This window comes from Peromyscus californicus, unplaced genomic scaffold, assembly GCF_007827085.1.
Source record: "Peromyscus californicus insignis strain IS unplaced genomic scaffold, ASM782708v3 Scaffold_6__1_contigs__length_162567912, whole genome shotgun sequence".
In the NCBI taxonomy this organism is placed as follows: Eukaryota; Metazoa; Chordata; class Mammalia; order Rodentia; family Cricetidae; genus Peromyscus; species Peromyscus californicus.
In genome coordinates, this window is record NW_026294584.1 from 67,876,864 (window position 1) to 67,897,883 (window position 21,020).

Here is a 21,020-nt window from a genome sequence, read left to right on the forward strand (position 1 = left end):
GGCGCAAAGCTACACAGAGAAACCCTGTCTCGAAAAACGAAAAAAAAAAAAATAGCAATTCTCTCTCCTACTTACATATCCCTTCGCCTACTTCATGAATCCACAGAGCAGTCTACACAGGAATCTTTCCACCTAGCAACTGCATGCTTATTCATTCATTAACTTAACACACATGCACTGAATGTCCCTCATGAGCCAGCCCAGGCACTTCCATGTACTATTTCACTTAGTTCTCCTTTTCTCCTTCAAGAAAGCAAGTTCATTTAACACTGATACATGAACAGGGGAGTATCTACACAAAATGAGAGACGCATGGATGGGGATCTACATGGAAGTGAGGTACATGGATGGGGATCTACACAAAATGAGAGACACATGGATGGGGAATCTACATGGAAGTGAGGTACACAAGGATGGGGAATCTACATGGAAGTGAGGTACACATGGATGGGGAATCTACATGGAAGTGAGGTACACATGGATGGGGAATCTACATGGAAGTGAGATACACATGGATGGGGAATCTACATGGACGTGAGGTACACATGGATGGGGATCTACATGGAAGTGAGGTACACATGGATGGGGATCTACATGGAAGTGAGATACACATGGATGGGGATCTACATGGAAGTGAGATACACATGGATGGGGATCTACATGGAAGTGAGATACACATGGATGGGGATCTACATGGAAGTGAGATACACATGGATGGGGATCTACATGGAAGTGAGATACACATGGATGGGGATCTACATGGAAGTGAGATACACATGGATGGGGATCTACATGGAAGTGAGATACACATGGATGGGGATCTACATGGAAGTGAGGTACACATGGATGGGGATCTACATGGAAGTGAGACACATGGATGGGGAATCTACATGGAAGTGAGGTACACATGGATGGGGATCTACACGGAAGTCCATGGCTCTCTGACATTTTTACACATTCAAGTCTGTTATAGAAAGAACAAGTTCAAGTCAATTCAAGAATCAAAGACAGGCAAATTCAGCTGAAGGAACAGAAAGCAAGTCCAGAGACTCTGAGCGTTAGCTGGCTGTGTTGGATGAAAACTTAAAAGGATTCAGAAAGGCTAAGGCTCATGAACAAGAGCGTGTTTTATTTTCTATTTTAAAAACTTGTGTGTATGGTGTATGTGAGTGTGGTAGGTATGTATGAGATGTGTAGTGTGTATGAAGTGTGCAAAATGTGTGGTATGCATGTGTAATGTGTGTGCATATGCATCTGTGTAAGTTGGAGTTTAAATTCAAGCTCTTAGTGTCCTCTTTCTGCTGCTACCCAGACTCCAAGCAGAGTAGTAATGTATAAAGCAAAAACATCTAGGCTGTCTTATATTCATGTAGTAAAAAGGAAGTCTCCAAAGAAAATGTAGCATGTATACACATTTAGTCCACTTAGTATGCACACACACGCATGTGCATACATGTGACACATTTTCTCATAAAGACATAACAATGTATTTTTTTTTTTTTGGAAAGAAGTATTATTCTGTCTTTAAAAGGGATGAACTCTTCATCTGTGACAACGTGGAAGAAGCTGGGGGATACTACGCTGGGCACCGAGAGCACACTGGGCGTCTTCTTACCTAACGTGTCATCTAGAACTTGAACTCTCCAAAGCAGAAGGTAGGATTACAGTGCAACACACTAGCAGATTAGAGAACACGGGGTTGTAGGTTCAAAGCTCCAGTTATGCAGGGGAAAGAAAACCTGAAGACCTAAGGAGCAACATGGGAAGAAGAGGTGAGAAAATCACACTGTCCACCCCTGGGTTCTGCCCTCCATGGAGTCAGCAAACTGCAGACTGAAAATATTTGGAGAGACTGTGCCCAAACACGTAGACTCCCCCTCCTGACATCATTCCCTGAAGAGAGTGCAGCTAACACAGTGTTTCTATGAGGAATCTAGACCACTTGAAGAACAGAGGAGGGTGGCCTAGGTGATAGATGAAAGCTATCGCATTTCACACAAAGAGCTTGTGCATTCTTAAATTCTGTTATCAGTGGGGCTCCTGGAACTGATACCTTTGTGAATATCATGGGGAAACTATATGTGACATCTGTCAGGAAAGTAGGTCTCTATATGTGTGCATGTTCACATGTGTGTAGATGAGGCCAGAGGACAATGTTCACAGGTGTGCAGGTGAGGCCAGAGGACAATGTTCACAGGTGTGAGATGAGGCCAGAGGACAATGTTCACAGGTGTGAGGCGAGGCCAGAGGACAATGTTCACATGTGTGTAGATGAAGCCAGAGGACAATGTTCACAGGTGTGAGGTGAGGCCAGAGGACAATTTCAGATGTTGTACTTCAGGAGTTGAACACCTTATTTTTGAGACAGGGTCTCTCATGAGCTTGGAGCTCACCCACTAGTAGAGGCTGGCCAGGGAACCCCAGAGACTTGTCTGTCTCTACTTCCCCAGAGCTGGTTTCATAAGTGTCTGTCTCCACACCCAGCTTTTTGTGGAGTCTGGGAATTAAACCCACATGCTTGAACACTCTACACTACGCAGCTCCCCAGGCTAGAACAGATCCGAAATGCTCTTGTTATCCACACTCCACACATAACAAAGTAGGGTGATTGGTACATTTGTTATCTGGCCTGTGTGTATCATTCATGCCACATGCAAATATCAAAACAGCACAGTATAAACTATAAATACATATGATTTTCAGTTGTTAGTTATTCTCAATAAAGCTACAGGTATGGGGGAGATTTAAAAGTTTGAAAATCTCCATGGATCTGAAACAAAGTAAAAAGGCAAAACATACTGTGTGCAAAGGTGTTTGTTGGCTTACTTCTGTGAGCTAAGGGAGCTGAACCTTCCCCACCGGAGCCAGGCCCACGGCTGCAAATCAAGATGACTCAGAGGGAAGTCCTCCCAACACAGCGAAAGGAAGTTTTGCCATCTGCTCATCCAGGGAGGTGGAAGGAGGCAGCTGAACCTGGGCCAGGTTACCTGCTGGTCTTATGGGGATCTGGGACATTCCATTCTCACCATGGAAAAGGAATTCCAATGCAACGTGACACTTGCCCTGGATCAGAGTCCAGGGAGCGGAAGTAAGCAACAGCACATCCCACACCAAGGCAGGTGACTTAGATCTCACAGGAGACACGCAAGACGAGGCTCTATCCACAGTCCAAAGCACACAAGGAAACTAGCACCACAGATAATGGCCAGTGACGTCAACAGGGGGCGAACCCACTCTGGATAAAAGGAAAGCACAGTGCAACCTGACAGGGGATTCAAAGTGGCACCCGCCATGCAAGGAGGTAACCACGTCTTCACCAGTTAGCGTTTTAACATTCCTCCAGTTCAGCCTGTGACTGTGGAAATCTTGCCATTTTAAGCATCTAACTTGTACTTCCTGTGATGAGGCTGGAAATGCACTGTGTGCTTTATTTAGCAACTGACAGATGCAATGGGAACAGCTGAGTCCCCAAAGGGCCAGCAAGGGAGAGCGAGCTTCCAAGGCTCCTGAGACCCAAGCAGTGTCCCGGCCAGCATGTGAGACAGATGAAGATGGATGACAAAGCCATCATGGGTGGGAAAGCCATGCCATCCTGGTCAGAACACTTTCCTTTGTCTGAAAGTGCGACAGTGGGGAGACTCAAAGCACGGTGGTCCCCGCAAATTAAACAGGCTGTATAACTAAATTCAGAAGAGATGTAAAATAAATTTATTAAATTCTCTACTTTCTCTGTCATAGAGGAAATACAAACGTTTAAGCCAATAAGGTGTTCTGGTTTGCTTTCTTTTGCTGTGATCAACACCAACAGGAACTTGGGAAGGCAAAGGTTTATTGGACTTACATGTCCTGGTCAGTCCATTCCCGAAGGAAGTCAGGGCGGGAATCCAGGGAAGGCTCCTAGGGGAACGCTGTTCACTGGCCCGCGCTCCCCATGGCTTGATCAGCTTGCTTTTTCTTATCCCATCCAGGAGCACCCGTGCAGGGGTGGCACCGCCCACCGTGGGCTGGTCCCTCCTACATCAACCGGCACCAAGTCCCTGCCCCACAGACCTACCTACAGGTCACTCTGACAGAGGCAACTCTGTAATTGAGGGTCCCTCCTCCCAGGTGCCTCTAGTCTGTGTCAAGTTGACAAAAACCTGACCAGCACAAAGGGCAACGGTGTGTGCTGAGCATGCAAGTTCAAGCGGAAGGTCTTTTAAATATAAAAGACGGCCGGCCGTGTGCTGAATGGTCAAGGAAAGCTGAAGCAGGGGGTAGGATCCTCTTACTGTTTTTATGGAAACTGGGAGGAAAAGAGCATTGTGAAAACCAAACCAACCAATCTCAATGAACACGCTAGAAAGAGTTCCCGTAGCGAGGATGGAAATGCCACAGCTCCTCTGGGGCCGTCACGCTTGCTACTTCACCGGACCCATTCTCCCTGTGGCGCAAAGGAGGACAAAATAAGACACGCTGCGTGGAGTAAGTTGCCAGGGTGGGAGGGCAAACCACACTCTTCTCCAGTCCTGAGGGCTGGCTGAAGCCGGCCAAGTGGGCAGGCACGGTCACTGCCAGGAGAGCAGATCTCCAGGGACCCAGGGTGCATTAGCATCAGCCAGCAACAAATTTAATCTTTAAAAAAAAAAAAAAAAAATCCCAGAGGCAGGGGAGTTATGTCAGTGGGTAAAAGTGCCTGTCACGTGTTTTAGTTTGCTTTCTTTATTGTGATAAAAACCACAACCAAAAGCAACTTGGGGAGGAAAAGGCTTTATTTGGCTCACACCGCCTGATTACAGCCCATCACTGGGGGAAGCCAAGGCAAGAGCTCAAGCAGGGCAGGAGCCTGGAGGCGGGAACTGAAGCAGAAACTATGGAGGAGTGCTGCTTATTGGCTTGCTCCCTGTGGCTTGCTAGATTTGTTTTCTTAAACAGCGGAGGGGTAACTGCCTAGGGGTGCCCACAGTGGGCAGTACCTACAACAATCATTAATCAAGAAAATGCCCCCACAGACCTGCCGACAGGTCAATCCATCGGAGCATTTTTCTCAGCGGAGGTTCCACCTTCTCAGACGACCTGAGTGTGTGTCAGGTTGGCAGAAACAACAACAGACACCTAGCCAACACACCACACCACACCACACACCACACCACACCACACCACACACCACACACATGAGGACCTGAGTTCTTCACTACAGACGCATCATAGCACAAGCGTCTGAAATGGCAACATTTTCACAAGACAAGAAGCAGGGAGAGGAGAGTCCCTGGAGGTTTATGGGCCACTGGCCTGGTGTGAGCATCCGAAGAACCATGAAGAGACCGTCTCAAACAAGGCAGAAGGTGAGAATCTACACCTGAGCTTGTCCTCCAACCTCCACGAGGACGTCACGGCACAGGTGCAGCCATACTCACAGACACAAACATGCGATCCCATGCATGCACGCACGCACGCACGCACGCACACACGCACACAGGCATGCACCAGAGATAAATACTTTAAAAACAAAACAAAAACCACACTCTTTCTTAACTCTCAAGAGATCTTAAAGGGCTTCTTACACGTCAAGGTCACGGCAAACTTTAATTTGCTGAGAATCATGGACTTGTGGGTGGCAAGCTCCCTGACCGAGACCAATGTTCAAGCTAAGAGACACGTAGCTGAGTCACCATTGTACAGTGTTCCCAGGGTGGGCCACTGCTTAATTGCTGCTTCCAAATTGGACAAAAGCAAATTCTTAGGCCAGAGCTTCCCACAGGGCAAAGGCGATGCCCACAGAGCCAGTAAATACTGAACGGCTCAAAGTCCTTCTGGGTTGAAAAATCCAGCTTTCTTGCATATCCCCTACCCCCGCCCCCTCCCGATATGGTGAAGCAGGATGGACTGCAGTGATTAATATGCCCTTATTGCCATGATTGGACACCAGAAGTTCTGCCAACAAAGCCATATTTTCCTTTCCTTGGCAAGGAAACCAAGAAGCGACCGGTGACCACGGCCAGTTACTTAGGAGTTAATTCTGCCCGTGTTACTGTTTCCTTCCGTCACTATTTCCCGTTTACCAGCTTCCCTCATCCCATTATAAAGGAAAGCAGGAGAGGCCTTAGCTCCTCACAGGCAATCTGGTAGTACACGCTTTCCTCAAAAGTTTGGTGACAAGAAGGAAGTGGGGGGGGGGGGGTATTTAATTACTGAATACGTAATTACTGCTTATTTTGGTTAATGGGGTATAAGGAAAGGTGGGAGGGGCCTGAGAGATGGCTCAGCAGTTAAGAGCACTTGTCACACTGAGGACCTGGGTTAAGTTCCTGCACCCACAATGGCCACTGACAACCAGCTATAACAACTCCAGTTCCAGGGGAACTGATACCATCTTCCAGCCTCTGAGTACACTACACACATGTGGTGCACAGACATACATGCAGGCAAAACACCTATCCACATAAAATAAAAATAAATAAATCTCTAAAAAAGAAAAGGCGGGCCCTGGAGCAAAAGAGGTGGAGCTTTAGTGTGGTATCTGGTCCTCTCTGGGGCAGGTAACCTGGTCTGTACGATTCCGCTTCCCGATAAGGAAAATGGGACCGTTAGAACCTATGTTGGTAGTCAGTTGCAAAGGCTAACTAAAATAATACCAAGAGCCAAATGCAGTTCTCCGTCCCCGAAGGAACAGGAATCGATTCTCTTCATGTAGCCAGGTATGAAAACAAGTGCTTGCTCTTAAACTGGGAGCTGGAGTCTCCCTAGTGAGCACACTTCTTTACTTGCAAATCCTTGTGATTCGATTTGCATTTTAAGAGTGACAGGAGGTCAAGGGTTACCTGCCGGCTCCCTTGCTTGGAGGAACAGCTGCTTGTGCTTCTTGAAGGTGAAACCAATTTTTGGGACACGCCCAGGTTCTTCTCATCATTCATTATGAAGAGCTGGTCACTTGGGCTCAGTGTAGTCAAAATGCCATGAGAAGATGGTGGAGCTGAGAGAGTGGAGTCCACACAGGCAGGTGTCAGCTCTTATCCAGTGTGTCTAAAAACCATTCTGGATGTCTCTGAGGAAATCCCTAAAACCAAGAGGAAAGTACTTAGAGAGGCTGGAGAATTACACAGGTTAGATATCATCTCTGCTCAGCTACACAGTGGCAAAGCCACAGCAAATATTACAGACTCCAGTGGTCAAAAGACCCTCTGCACCTCCACCCATGGGGGTATATATATGGTTTTTCATATAGCTTTGAAATGTGACAGGTTTAAGAACATTAATATGGTAATATGAATGCAGATACATACAAAACCAGTACTACAAACATTCTCAAACCACAGTGAGGCGCTATTTCACATCACTATGACAGCTATTAACAACAACAACAATAATAATAAGTAACCAGTCTTGGGAAAGATGGTGGAAGAATTAGAACTATCGTTGATGTGAACATAAAATGTACAGCATGGCAGAAGAGTTCGGCAGTTTCTCAAAAAATGTAAGCACAGAATTATCACACAATATACAATTTTACTTCTAAAAGAATTGAAAACCAGTGTTCAAAGGAAAAGTTACAAACTATTGCGCATATCAGCAGTATTAATAACAGCCAAAGGTGGAAGCGACCTACACTGATGAATGTATAGACTAAATGTAAGAAAACCAGTAAGAGATTATCATCCAGACATCGAACAGAATGAAGGATTCACATAACATGGAGGAATCTTGCAGACACCATGCTAAGTGAAAGAAGCTGAACAGAAAAGACCACTGTTATAACAGCCTGTGAATATGAATCTACAGAGGCAGCAAACAGGCTACTTCATGGCTGCCAGGGGCTGGGGTCAGGGAGGGAATGGATGTGACTGTTTAATGGTTATGGGTCCCTTCGGGGGTCATGAAAATGTTCTGGAAGTAGACAATAGCAATGGTTGTATGACACTGTAAAACTTATAAATGTCACTGAAATGGGACAGTTGAAACTGTTGAAAAGATGAGGTCAATGTAATGTGAATGATATTCTTTTGTTTCGGTTTTTTTGTTGCTTTTTTTTTCTTTTGAGAAAGGCAGTGGGTTTCTTATCCCAAGGGATTTCAATTATTTATTTATTTTGGGTTTTTTGAGACACGGTTTCTCCATGTAGCCTTGGCTGTCCTATAACTCTGTAGACCAGGCTAGCCTCAAACTCAAGAGATCCACTTGCCTCTTCCTCCTGAGTGCTGGGATTAAAGGTGTTTGCCACCATGACCCAGTTTAAAATACATGTTTCTTTGTTTCTTATTTATCTATTTGGGTTTTTTTGAGACAGGGTTTTTCTGTGTAGCCCTGAATGTCCGGGAATTTTCACTTGTAGACCAGGTTGGTCCCAAAGGATGTTTTTAAATTCCTTCTAAAGACATCTGTAATGCAATGTAACAAAAACTGGAGGGGAGAGAGACTACAGAATTTCCCACATCTAGGAGCATACTAGTAATTAAAACAGTGAATGGTGGGTAGGGTACATGCTACTCACTGCCAAATGCTATAACAAGCATTCCCACAAGTACCGTCTCAGTCTTCAACAGTCTGATGGAAGGGTATTAACTCTATTTTACAGAGAAGATCACAGAGCCTCTGGTAAGTTAGGTCACTAGCCGTATCCCACAGATAGCCTTTAAACACAGAGCTGGAAATAAGTGTGCCCTAGTGGCCAGGTGGAGCCATAAGAGCTATTATACCACCTCTGATACATTGGACTCATGCATGGCAAAGTACTGAGGATCAGGGAAAGTACTGACCATGGCCTAGACGGGCACCCCCACTTCCAAGTAGTTATTGAGGCTGCCAGCTGCCACCAGTTACAGGCAGCTATAGGGAGTCTTACAGTGAGGGAGAACCCCTCAGACTTCATAGAGAAGTCCCAGGAAGCATCATCTTCATCTGAAGCCTTGGGTTAAGGGCAATGGATGTACTTGGTTTGGGCTGCAGAAGGCCAGGACCTTTCTAAACACACTGAGTTCAACTAAATTCTACAACTTCCCCACACATGTTGACAGTGAAATATATTTTATTCAATCCATCCAGTTGGAGTGTTCACATAGTCCAATTAAAAAAAAAAAGGCTACTATATTACTGTCCAGGAACCAACTAGCCAGGATGTCAAATGGGATTGATTATTAAATACTCAAACCTTGTAATGTCTTTCTGGCACTTTGCTCTCTAAACATGATTACATTAAAGCCATAAGCTAAAATCAAAACCACACAGTGAGATATCTAAATCTTGGAAAATAAATTAAGGGACTTATAGCCATAGAAGTCAGGTCCCATGTGTGGTGGTTTGAATGAGACACCCCACCGACACCCCAGGTTCATGTATTTGAACACTTGGTCTCTGGTTGGTGGCACTGGTTTTGGAGGTTTTAGGAAGTGTGGCCTGATTGAGGGGAGTATGTCACTCGGAGTGGGCTTTGAGAGCTTAAGGCCTCTCGCTCCTTGCTGTTCACTCTCTCTGCTTTGTGCTTGGGGTTCAAGATTCCAGCCCTTAGCTTCCGGTCCCTTTGGCCACACCCACTCTTCCACCATGGACTCATCCCTCTGGAACCATAAGCCCCAAAAGCTCTCCATCTCTAAGTTGCCTTTGTCATTTTATGTTAAATCACAGCAATGGGAAAGGAACTAGCGCACCATGTACGCAAGCATGCTCTCTGTCTCTGATAGCATTACAAGTGGCTCCAACAGCGAATAAACCTGAAAGTGAGCACTGGCTCTTCATAAAGTCAACTCTACTCACAGGGCAGGACTAAGGACAGCTGAATTAGGAGCAAATTAAACCAGCTAAAAAGTGCCAAGAGAAGCCGTAAAGACATACCAATAGTTTGTTTAGTTAACAGTGTTGCCTGTTGTCTAAGAAAGGGGAAAAAAGAACCCAATGGTATCCTCGATAACTGAGTGTGTGTGTGTGTGTGTGTGTGTGTGTGTGTGTGTGTGTGTGTGTGTGTATACAGTCATCACCATGGCAACATGTCCACAGTGGACTAGGAATACAACAAAGGATTTCTGTCTGTGTGTGCCAGGTTTTGTTTTCCTAAGCCTAAGGTTCTGATAAAGGAGGATATGGAAGGAGAGATATATGTGAAGTATGAAGGAGGGAGAATGCCTTGAGCTATAAAATGAGTCATGGGAATCATGAAACCTTTCCAAATGAGAAGTCCATACCCCGACTCGGGCAACTGATGAAAGGCTCACCTTTATCTCCCGACTTTGGCAATCTCACTTTGGAGGGAATATTAGGTAGGCCAAGGCTCTTAGTGGGCTAAAACCGATACTCACTGAGTTGGCACTTAGGGTGAAGGCCTCTGCCAGCACCACAGCCCTCTCTCTTGTCCTGTTTCCTCCCATTACTAAAGCAGCCTGAGAGGATGAGGCAGGAAAACACCATTCTGTTCCCCAGGATCTTGCTGCCCTCTAAAAGACAAATGAAGCTCCTTCTAGGAAGAGGCTGGGTTTAACTCTCAGAGAAAAGACAAAGGAGCAGCGCCCCAAGTCTGAGATCCCAGGCAGCCCTGGCGGTCGATCACTCTACAGGGACAAGCAGCACATCCACTCTCAGGGACTCTGCAAGGCTAAGCGAGGACTGCCGGAGAGGAGGATTCCTACACCTACTCCCAGGAACTCCGCAGGGCTGGGATGGGCCCACTGGAGGAAAGGGTTGGCTCAACTGAGGGACATCTCTACTTCAAGCTGTTGACTTGACTATATTGACCTAGGAGTGTCGTGATGATAAATTCCCAGGAAGCATGTGGGCAGGAGCCTGAGTTGATACCCCAGAGATCTCTAGGGTGCCGAGAGAAGGAGAGACCCACGAAAGACCTTCAGGTGTTTGCCCCTCACCCGTATGGAGTCCCCATATTTGGAGTGAAATCCAGATGCACCCAGCCAACGCAAAGAACTTTACCAGGTCTCAGAGCTGGGCTGGGGCGTTTCTCACTACTGTTCGGCTTCTTTAAAAAGGTGTCAGGTCAACCTGATGAAAAAGAGCTCTAGCTACAAGTCCAGTGGGCATATTTAGGCAAACATATGCCATTTGGGGGCTTGGACCAGGGAAAAGAGGATAGAGTCCAAGCAAAGAACGGGGAAGAGGCCTGGAGAGATGGCTCATCAGTTAAGAGCATGCACTGCTCTTGCAGAGGTCCTGGGTTTAATTCCCACAGGGTGTCTCATAACCACGGTAACTCCAGTTCCAGAGGCTCACACAGCCTCTTCTGACTTCAATATAGGGGCACTAGACACGCATGTGATGCACAGCCATACATGCAGGCACAATGCTCATATACATAAAATAACTAAGACTTCTGAAAAATAGTTTTCAATGGGTAAGAATAAAGACCAATGCATTTACAAGATGATCCTGAGAAATATCTTTTAAAACTTCACATGAAAAAGGGAATACTGTTTGGGAAAGAAGGGAGGGAGGCATGCAGACCACAACATACCTCGGAAGGAGCCAACCTCGTTTGAACTGGTGCTCTCCCACTTCAGAATGTACCTTTAAAAAGACCTCTTTGTTTCTGGTGGAGAGTTTTTCCCATGCAAAACAGGAAATAGCACTATCCACCTCTCAGGATGCCATAAGAAGAAAATGAGAAAATGAGGCTAAGGCATCTGGTTTGAACAGAACAGACAGAGCTGAGTCCCATCCCTTCCTCCCCTGGCTTCTGCAGCCCAAGACCTCTATGCCTCTTTCAACCCACAGCAATAAGGATTGTAAAGAAATTCAACAGTTATCATTTCAACAAACCACACATAATTGAGGATGTACTGTTTGTAAACCATTAAAGCAATGTGCTTCCTCTGGAAGAAGATAAATAGAGAAGGGGAAAGTCACACATTTCATCACCACTGGCTGTCCCTTAAAGTAGGATAAGGTGGGGCAGATAGCTCCATCTATAATGGACTTGCTATGTTAGAAGGAGGACCTGAGTTCAGATCCCCAGCACCCAGACAGAGGCTGGGAGAGGTGGTGCAGGCCTGTAATCTCAGCACTGGGTAGATGGAGACAGGTACGGGTCCTTAGGGCTTGTTAGGCAGCCAGTCTAGCTGAACTGGCTAGCTACAGATTCATTGAGAGGTCTTGTTTCAAAAAATAAGATGAGGAGTGACTGGGAAGGCACCTGACCTCAACCTCTGGCCTCTACATGTACACATGCACATGCACACAAATACACACCAGGTTAATGAGAGATGGGAAACCGTGGCAAAATACTCAGCTCCTTGTTCAACTATCGGGCTGGGGTCTACACTCAGACACTTGGCCAGGTTTATCTTGAGAAACAGGTTTTCCTTGCACAGCTGGAAATAACTCTCAAAAAGACCAGAAGGCATACAGTTCTAATTAATTTACAATATCTCAGTAAAGCAGATAAATTATGCCCTGAATTGGCACCAGAAACCATAACGGGGTACCCATTTCTATCCTATGGTAAAAGAAACTATTCTGACACAGGCATGGGCCTTTTCAGAGAATACCTCACAACACCTCCACTACGGACACATCACGTGATCAGAAGGACAGATTTGGTGATGTGACTTAAAATGCCTCAGAACAGAAATTTGGGATCAGAAGTTTCTGGAAGCTGGTTTGACGTGTGGTAACCTCAGACACTGATAAGTGGCCCTGAACCTATGTGAAGTGCTTGCCGATCTTTCTGAATTGTCTGGCAGAAACAACAGGGGCTGACTGTCCCCGGGGGACAAACACTGAAGCTTGGAGTCAAAGTCTTCACTCTGGCACCCAAAGGGCAGCTCCTGGCAGAACATGGTTCACTGTAGCCTCTCCCTCCAGGGAAGACAGGGGTCAAGAGTCTACTGAGCCAAATGCCTGCTCCACATGGCATATCCAAACAGAATGCCCTTTCTGCCACCTGTTCCTTCCTGGTGCTTCCGAAGCCACTTCAGCAAGGCCCATGTGCGAAGCTGTGAAGCAGGGCCCAATGCTTGGCAGTGGTGCCCAAGTCGGTGCCCGAACCACTCATTTGCCACTATTGGCCTGAACAAAAAGTACAAACCCACCACCAGTCACTCACAGAACTGTGGAACCCGGGGTGAATTCTCACCCAAAGCAAGCATTCTTTCTACAAGAGCTCCCATTACCTCCGCTGCTCCCTCCCACGGTAGGAACAATGTTCTGACTTATTTGCTAAACTACAGTTTTCCACGGTTTAGAAGTGAAATTTATCTCACTGTCACCTCCACACACTGCTTCTCATTTCTTCTCTGTAACTGGAGAGAAAAGGATTAGCCAGCTTCCCACCATAATCTACATCACAGACTACCCCTTTCACCTTCCACCACCCAAACCAACAGCCACATCTTTTAAAATATGGGTTTATTTACTTCGTGTGTATGTGTGTGCCTGAATGTATGTATGTGGCCCATAGGCATGCAGGTGCCCATGGAGGCCAGAAGGGAACGTCAGAACCCCTGGAACTGGAGTTACAAGTAGTTGTGAGATGCCCTAAGCAGGTGCTGGGAACTGGCCTCTGGTCCTCTGAAAGAGCAGCAAGTGCTCTTAACCACTGAGCGCTATCTCCAGACCCTAGGCAGCCACATCTTCATTGGTCACTTTCCACGTGTCTTCTCCAAGCCTTAGTAACACAGATGTGAAACTCTCACCATCTGCCTTCCTGCTTCCCTTACTAGAACAAGATTCAGTGTTCCAGACAGGATATAAGGCTACAGTCACATCCTTGCCTTGAGCACACTGAAACTGTCACTGTTGTTTATACATCTGCATCTTGTTTAGTTCTTAAGACAGGGTCAATCTATGTAGCCCAGGCTGTCCTGAAACTCTCGATCCTCCTGCCTCTGCCTCCTTGAGTGCAGGATTCTAGGCACGTGTCACTATTCTTAGCTACTGGGCCCTGACTCTAGAGACTCTCACATCTCTCTGTCTCTGGCACCAACGTCCTTACAGTTCACTAGGATTGGCAACCCATGGGAAATGCTGAGAAGCTGGGCTTGCTTCTCCTGAACAAGACTCTTTTTACTTCCTTTAACCGACATCTAAGAGTTCACCATTTTCTCATGCCACTGTCATTATTAAATTCCACTGTGCTAATGTTGACCGGCTTCTGGAGAGTTCTGAGAGTCATGGCCATTGTTCAACACATTCCCAGGGAGGTTTGTGTGTGCATTGTTTAAGACACATCGCTGGTATTCTCAAGCCTTCTTCTCTTACTCTGGACCAATACTTTTCTTTCACGGCTGTGAGATGGCAGGTGTTCCTGTGTTCTACCAGACATGTGCTTTTCAAAGGTCGGTCCTGGGACTAGCACCATCAGCCTCACTCTGGAGTTTATTTGGAATGTACAGTCCCAGACCCCACCACAGCCTACAGAATCTCAAACAAGCGTAGAACTCAAGGGCCTGGTCCAGCCCGTCCTCCAGCTGGTTTCGATGCACAATCAAGCATCACTTGCACAGACTGACATTACCTCCTCAGCATAAACTCCTGAATAGCTGCTATTTATTTCTCAGGAGGTGGGAGGAGACCCTGGACACTATTCCAAGGCACATCATTCTGGCTGCCTGTTTATCCACTGTCTAAGCCAGTGGTCCTCAACCTTCCTAACCCTACAACCCTTTCATATAGTTCCTCATTTTGTGGTGACCACCAACTATAAAATTATTTCATGGCTACTTCGTTACTATAATTTTGCTAATGTTATAAATTGTAATGAAAATATCTGATATGCAGGATATCTGATATGCAATTCCCAAAGGGGTCACTACCCACATGTTGAGAACTACTGCTCTAAGCCATGGGTAGAAATATCAGTTCTGTATGCTTCCAACCCCTGTTCGCTAAATCATGAGGCAAGCCTTTCCCAGAAAACCAAAACACAGAATTCTGAGATGGGCCAGGGCTACTACCTTAAATCCTCCCTCCCCACCTAAGTGACACACTTCTTCCAACAAAGCTACACCTTCTAATCCTTCTCAAATAGTGCCATTCCTGATGACTAACCACTCACATATATAAGGCTATGGAAGTCTCATACATAGGAACCATTCTTATTTAAATTCCACAGTACCCAATCACCTCTATGGTACTGAGAAATCTTTTCTTCCTGGCCGGGAAACAGGTCTCCCCCTCTAACCCTCAGGTTTAAGCTTGAAGAAATAAGAGTCCTGTATCTGTAGCATTTTGATGACTTAATAACATAACCAGATAACGAAACTAGGTTGACTGTGCACATCTTAAGCAACACCCAAACTGATTCCTGTCCTAAGTGTGAGCAGTCGGCCTGCTGAATTCGAGTACATTATTCAAGCACCTCGAGATGGATGGACAGACCTCTGTGCAGTTAGGATTCACCCTTGGATGCTGGCCAGTGTCCTTGGAAGCTCTAGCCACACCAGCCACTCCTCCAAGGTGAAACTCGGGTAGAAATATCTTCTTGTAAAATCTCTGGGGATCCCAATGTCCAGCCAGGGTTGAGAATAATTAGTCTGAGTTTTCAGAAAGTCCCTTTCTCTAACTATCCTCCCTGCAGCCAATCACATCAGGGCGCCTGGTACCAATTTCAATCACCTTTATCCAGTGGTTCTCCATCTAGCTCCCAAGAAGATCAGGGGAATCCTGTCCTCTGCTGTGTGTTGGGGCCAAACTAACCCTGGATCCCTTGACTCCGCTGGGCACCTGCCTCCTGCTGCCCCACCATGGTGGGTTCACAGTGACGTTCCCCATGTTCAGTCTGTGCTTTCCAGTTAGCTCTCCTTAGACAAAAAGATGGATAAAGAGGGAGGTTGGAAAAACCTGATTCACTGTTTTGTGAAGAAAAGGAACCCAGCCCGGAAGCTTTTGTTTATGGCCTGGGTCTGGGCTGCAGGCTTTTAGAACTGCATTCAGACTTCTCTTGTGGGCCCAGCTCACTGTAAACATTAGCTCCACAGACGTGATTCTAGCATGCTTGTGCAACAATCCCGGGATTTTCCCAGATTGTGTGCTGGACAGGGGGTTTTCCAGTTCCTCTTAAACACGTATTTGTATGTGTGTATAATACCTAATATGTTTTGTGTATTTAGTTTTATTGTGGTCAGAATATTTGATGTGAAATTAGGAGACCTGAGGTGTATCACACAGGCTTATTAACTATAGGTACAAGGTTGCACACCAGATCTCCAGAACTTACCTTGCAAAATCACAACTCTGTAGCCACCAGTAACTTTCCCGGTTAACTTTTTTTACACCTCCCGGGCCCTGGAAACCATCACTTCTATGAGTGCAATTATTGCAGACATCTTACATAAATGGAGTCGCCCAGTATTCCTCCTTCGGGAACGGGCCAATTTCACATAACACACGACACATTTTTGCCTACTGTAAGACTGTTCTGTTCATGTGATAGGCCACACACCAGCACTGTGTTCTTGATGCATTCACCTGCCTCTGGGTCTTAGGTAGCTTCTACCCCTTTGCTATTGTGTGCAATGCTGCTGGGAAGGAGAAGTGACCATCCTCTTAGAGCCAAGCAGTTCTTCCTGGTGGTTCCTTTTTTTTTTTTTTTCTTATCCAGTCACGTGGGCATTTACTAAAGTTTTGTCCTAATGAATTCTTTCTATAAGGCTCCACTCTTGGCAACCTTACCTACGCCCAGAGTTTCTGTGAGGCAGCTGTCACCCAGCCCTTCTTCCCCCTCCACCCAGAACACTGCCTGCTGAGTGACCATGCACTGATTCCCTCCACCATCAAACCTCCTGACTTCCCAAACAACCACCCCTCCTCACCCCAACAAACTCCCTCTCCCAGACCCCCCAATACCACAGAGTACGGCTCTCTCCCTGACACTCATCACCTCCAACTGGCTTCACACTCTTTTATTCTCAAAACCACCAATCCATTTTTGACCCCCATGAGGCTTTGCGATTGACTCAACTTTCTCTCCCATTACTTCGGTACATCTTATAGTCGGGCGTCTATTCACCTTCCAGGCTTTCTCTCCTGCTCCTTATTCCCAGCGCGCAGAGGGTGAGTAGAAGTTGCAAGGCCACCATGTGAAACTTGTCAGAACACAGCTATATCTAGGGCTTTGGACTCTAGGCCTTTGACACTGAATGGACACTAACTACTAAATGTGTGAGTTGTTTTCTCACCTGAAAACAGGTATTGACCATAGGAAAGCATCACAAGGTTCTAGGATAACTGAAACACCCAGCCTGGTCCTTGGAAGATGCCAGTCAACTATATCTTAGCTGCTCTTACCAAAACTCCATCTCCAGAAGCTCAGACTCATAAAGGCTCATGGTATGCCATCCTTCCACCATTGTGCCCTTTATCCTCACTCATCTACATGGAACTCCTCCTCACCCACTTGATCTCTCCCATCTGCAGAAATACCCTCCTCGGGCCATGTGAGCCAGCACCTTCTCCATGAAACCTTCCATCCACCGCTCCCTATCCCCAAATGGCTTTGTTTCCCTTTTGGACTCCAGATTTACTTTTGGTCTATAGAAGAATTAGTCATGTTTCCTGTACTTTGAGTCACACTTTGCATCCTGACTGCTAGATGCTGGTGTACATCCCACTTAGAGACTGCATTTTATTTGTCTTTACACTCTGTAGAAAAGTTACTTACAAAGTCCTCCGTGTGGGCACATGTATTCCCATAGGCGCATGCCCCACTTCCTGTCCACTGGAATCCTTCCGGATTAGACTGGAGATTAGAGAATCTCGTGGATATGTCTTCCTTTTCGTGTCCCCTTTCTGTTTTCTGTGACCTCTCTGAAACAGAGTACTCAGCCATGTCTAAAGCATCTTTCTTTATTGAGTTCATCATCTCTCCCTGCCACTTTACGTCTCTGGTCAATGCTTCTCTGTGAGGCTGAAACGCAAAGGCCTAGCCCCTATGTTATTTTCTTAGTCTTCTAAAGACACAAACCAGAAAAAAAAAAAAAAAAAAAAGCTAGGAGCTTCTCAGGAATTAGCAGAATGAAACCTACAGTGGGAAATTAGCAATTGACCCTCCTTCTCGCAACCCATTTGACATTCATTTGAGATCTGCCATCTCTAAGAAAGTACCATCTACATCCTGCCTAGGGATGCACAGCTCCCAGGACATCTGCAGTCCTCTCCTTCCTCATACGCATTATTCTCCGCTCAATCACGTTTGAATGTCCTCCCTCCTTCTTACCAATTTTCCACTCAGCTGATCAGGTCAGCAAACCTCCTGGCAAGCACACTTGCCCTCTGAGGCTCACAGCCTATCAGACACTATGGACTACAGTTTCCTGCACACCCTTCAGAGCAACTTCCGGTCCACAGTCTACTGGTGGTAGTAACATCACTCGGTGCCTCTAGTCCATCCATTTCCTACCAGGATACAGGGCTAGGTCTAGAAATGAAAACCATTGCTTCTGGTCACCATCCCAGCACAGAAGTAACTGTATCTGGACAGTCAGTGAGAAAGAAACAGAATTCAATCCTATTTAAGTCACTTAAGTTTTGAGTCTCACAGATTTAGCACAAATGATGTCAGCCCTATGAAGGTAAAGCATGCCTTAAAATTAGGACTAGAGTTACCTCTGTGGCCCTCAGTTGGAAGTACCAGTCACTTTCTCCCTAATTGGCTTCTAGGCCATAAATAGGATACCCTGGGGATGAGATTGTTTGAATAAGGAAAGTTTTCAAGTTCAAGGTGTATATCATGCTTGCCTGAAATAATCCCACATTTTCTGAATAGGGCTGACAGTGGAGATCCACTCCTCGGTCAACAGTGAAGATCCATCCCTCCAATCAGATGTGTTCTCCAGTAGACCAGCATCCTTCCTGCAGCATGGATCACCCATGTGGTCCCAGGAGCCAGAACAGATGAGGATGATTAAACATTCTGATTGGAGGAGAGGAGTCCCAGGCTGAATGATGGTGACTCTAACACCTGAATGGAAGAGTCAATACTGGACCATTCTCCTCTTCCTCCTGATAATTTTGGTTATTATCACTTATTTTTCCATATCTCAAAGGAAACATTTGTGAAGCTGGGTGGAATGGCCCAGCCTATAGGCCCAGCCGTCTGGATGGTATACCAGGAGGATTGCTAGTTTGAAGCCATGCTCGCTTCACAATGAGACTGTCTTCAAAAACAAAACAAAACAAAAACAAAAAACTCAGGATCTGTGGAGATACTGCAATGAGTAACGTGGAATAAGCCTTAGCTCGGTCCCCAGTGTCTACGTTAAGAATCACAGCATCACACTCCTGTAAGCCTTGCACTGGGGAGGCAGAGAGAGACGGATCCCTGGGTCTTGTGAGCTCCAAGTTCAGTGAGAGACTCTGTCTCAAAACAATAAAGTGTGGAGTGCTTGAAGAAGACACTCAGCACTGACCTCTGGGCTTTACATGCACATGCACACATACCTGCACACACACAAACACACAACACACATACAAAGAAATAAACAAAAGAGATACGTATGTATGGGGCAACATGGAATAATAAAGGATGTCACAGTAAAAGACAGAAAGATGAAGGAGAGCAACCACGCTGGGAAAACGTCCATCCACGGTGCATGGAGCAAACACCTGCTCGGGGCGCATGGCTGCACTCAGCCCTCGGCAAAGGAAACTGGCTAATACAAGTGCAATTCCAGGGCGAGACCACTCCGCTGAAGGAAAGAAGCTGAGCACAAGTGAAAGAAAGCTGGCAGGTGTTCTAGGTGGAAGTCTGGGAGATGGGGCGGGGCCTAGCTAAATGGAAAAGAATGTGCAGGGCAAAGCCGGGAGCTGGGCCACTTCCTGTGACATTTCTCAATCCCAGCTTCAGGACAGGGTCATTGTGGTAAACTAAAAGACCTCCCCCTCAAGTCTGGCCGCACTTTATACTAATTCCTCCAGATCCCCTGGGGATGGGATCGAGAGCAAGATGAGCTTGGCAAGCTCCCCTGGCTGTGCCTCAGGTTCCCAGAGGGCTGGGCTGCAGGCTCACCTGGTCTTCCACATAGAGGGGATAGACTTACTCACTGAGCTGCCTTCTCTTCCCGGGGTGCTTAATTTCACTTGCGTGTCTAATGCCAGACCTATGCCTGCGGCATCTAATTTACAGCAAATTAAAATGCAAAGCAGGATGTGACTTAGCAGTTTAAAGGGTAAGAAGAGAGAGCACCACCCAAGGACCCAAAATAGCATCTGGTGGTTTGAACTGTATCAGTGGGTGGCACTGCCCTCCCTTTACTGGTGCCTGCTTAGGGGAAGCAGGACAGAGTTTTAACAATCAGCAGCTGCAAGCTGCCTTTTATTATTTAACTTACAAGAGTATCAATGAAGTCACTACAAAGAAGGAACATACATACACTTTTTAAAATGTCTCCATCACCTCCAAAAAGATGATAAGTACGTTTCATAGGTGATGGAGATGTTTTAAAAAGTGTATGTATGTTCCTTCTTTGAAAACGTACTTATCATCTTTTTGGAGATGTAAAAACCTCAATGAGTAATCCTCTATTCCAAGTGCTCAAACGGGAAACTAGATACCCCAATGGGTCACGCACGTATCAGGTATACACACTTCAAGTTTGTTCTCCGCCCACCTGGGAATCTAAGCTCGAAGCAAACTCTGGGAATCGAAGCTCCTGAGCTGTACGGTGGAGGTACTGCTCCGATATTGCCAGGGCCATAATAAGCCATACCTTGTGAAGGCAACACAACTGTGTTGAATGTAGGTGGCGAGAAAGAGCCACAGAGCAAGTTTTACACTTAGCAGAAGGACGGCTGAGAAGCGATGAACAGGAGATGCTTTTAAAGTGCTCAAACTGGGGTGGAAAAAAAATGGAAGGAAGTAGAAATAGAAGGAAAAGGCGGAACAAAGCAAAAGAAAAACCTGGAGTGGATTTTGGCAGCTAAGAGCCAAAAAGTTAAGAAAACTCTAGAAGCACCTTCTGTTAGCACTGAGAGTGCAGCTGTGTGTGCAAGGTGCATGATGCAGGTGCTCTGGCTCCCTTTTCATTTCATCTTGGGTTTCTACGCCACGCCACAGGCTCGGTAGCCAGCGGGTTGTTTGTATAGCAACCAGAACACTCTGCGGTTTGGTT

At 46.2% G+C, this 21,020-nt stretch overlaps 1 protein-coding gene across 4 annotated transcripts in view; it reads right to left on the bottom strand.

The window, feature by feature from the left end:
* Positions 1 to 21,020, bottom strand: part of Osbpl3 (oxysterol binding protein like 3) — a 183,769-nt gene that overhangs the window by 89,216 nt on the left and 73,533 nt on the right. For 2 of the 4 annotated variants that reach the window (XM_052719295.1, XM_052719292.1), the window contains exon 3: positions 6,801 to 7,036. The exons of 1 other annotated variant lie outside the window; for it this stretch is intronic. In XM_052719295.1, the coding sequence (XP_052575255.1) occupies positions 6,801 to 6,893 (93 nt within the window). In that variant the 5' untranslated portion in view covers positions 6,894 to 7,036. Of the gene's footprint in view, positions 1 to 3,841; positions 3,863 to 6,800; positions 7,037 to 21,020 lie in introns of those variants that run through there. One more of the 4 variants, XM_052719297.1, reaches the window with a different exon arrangement.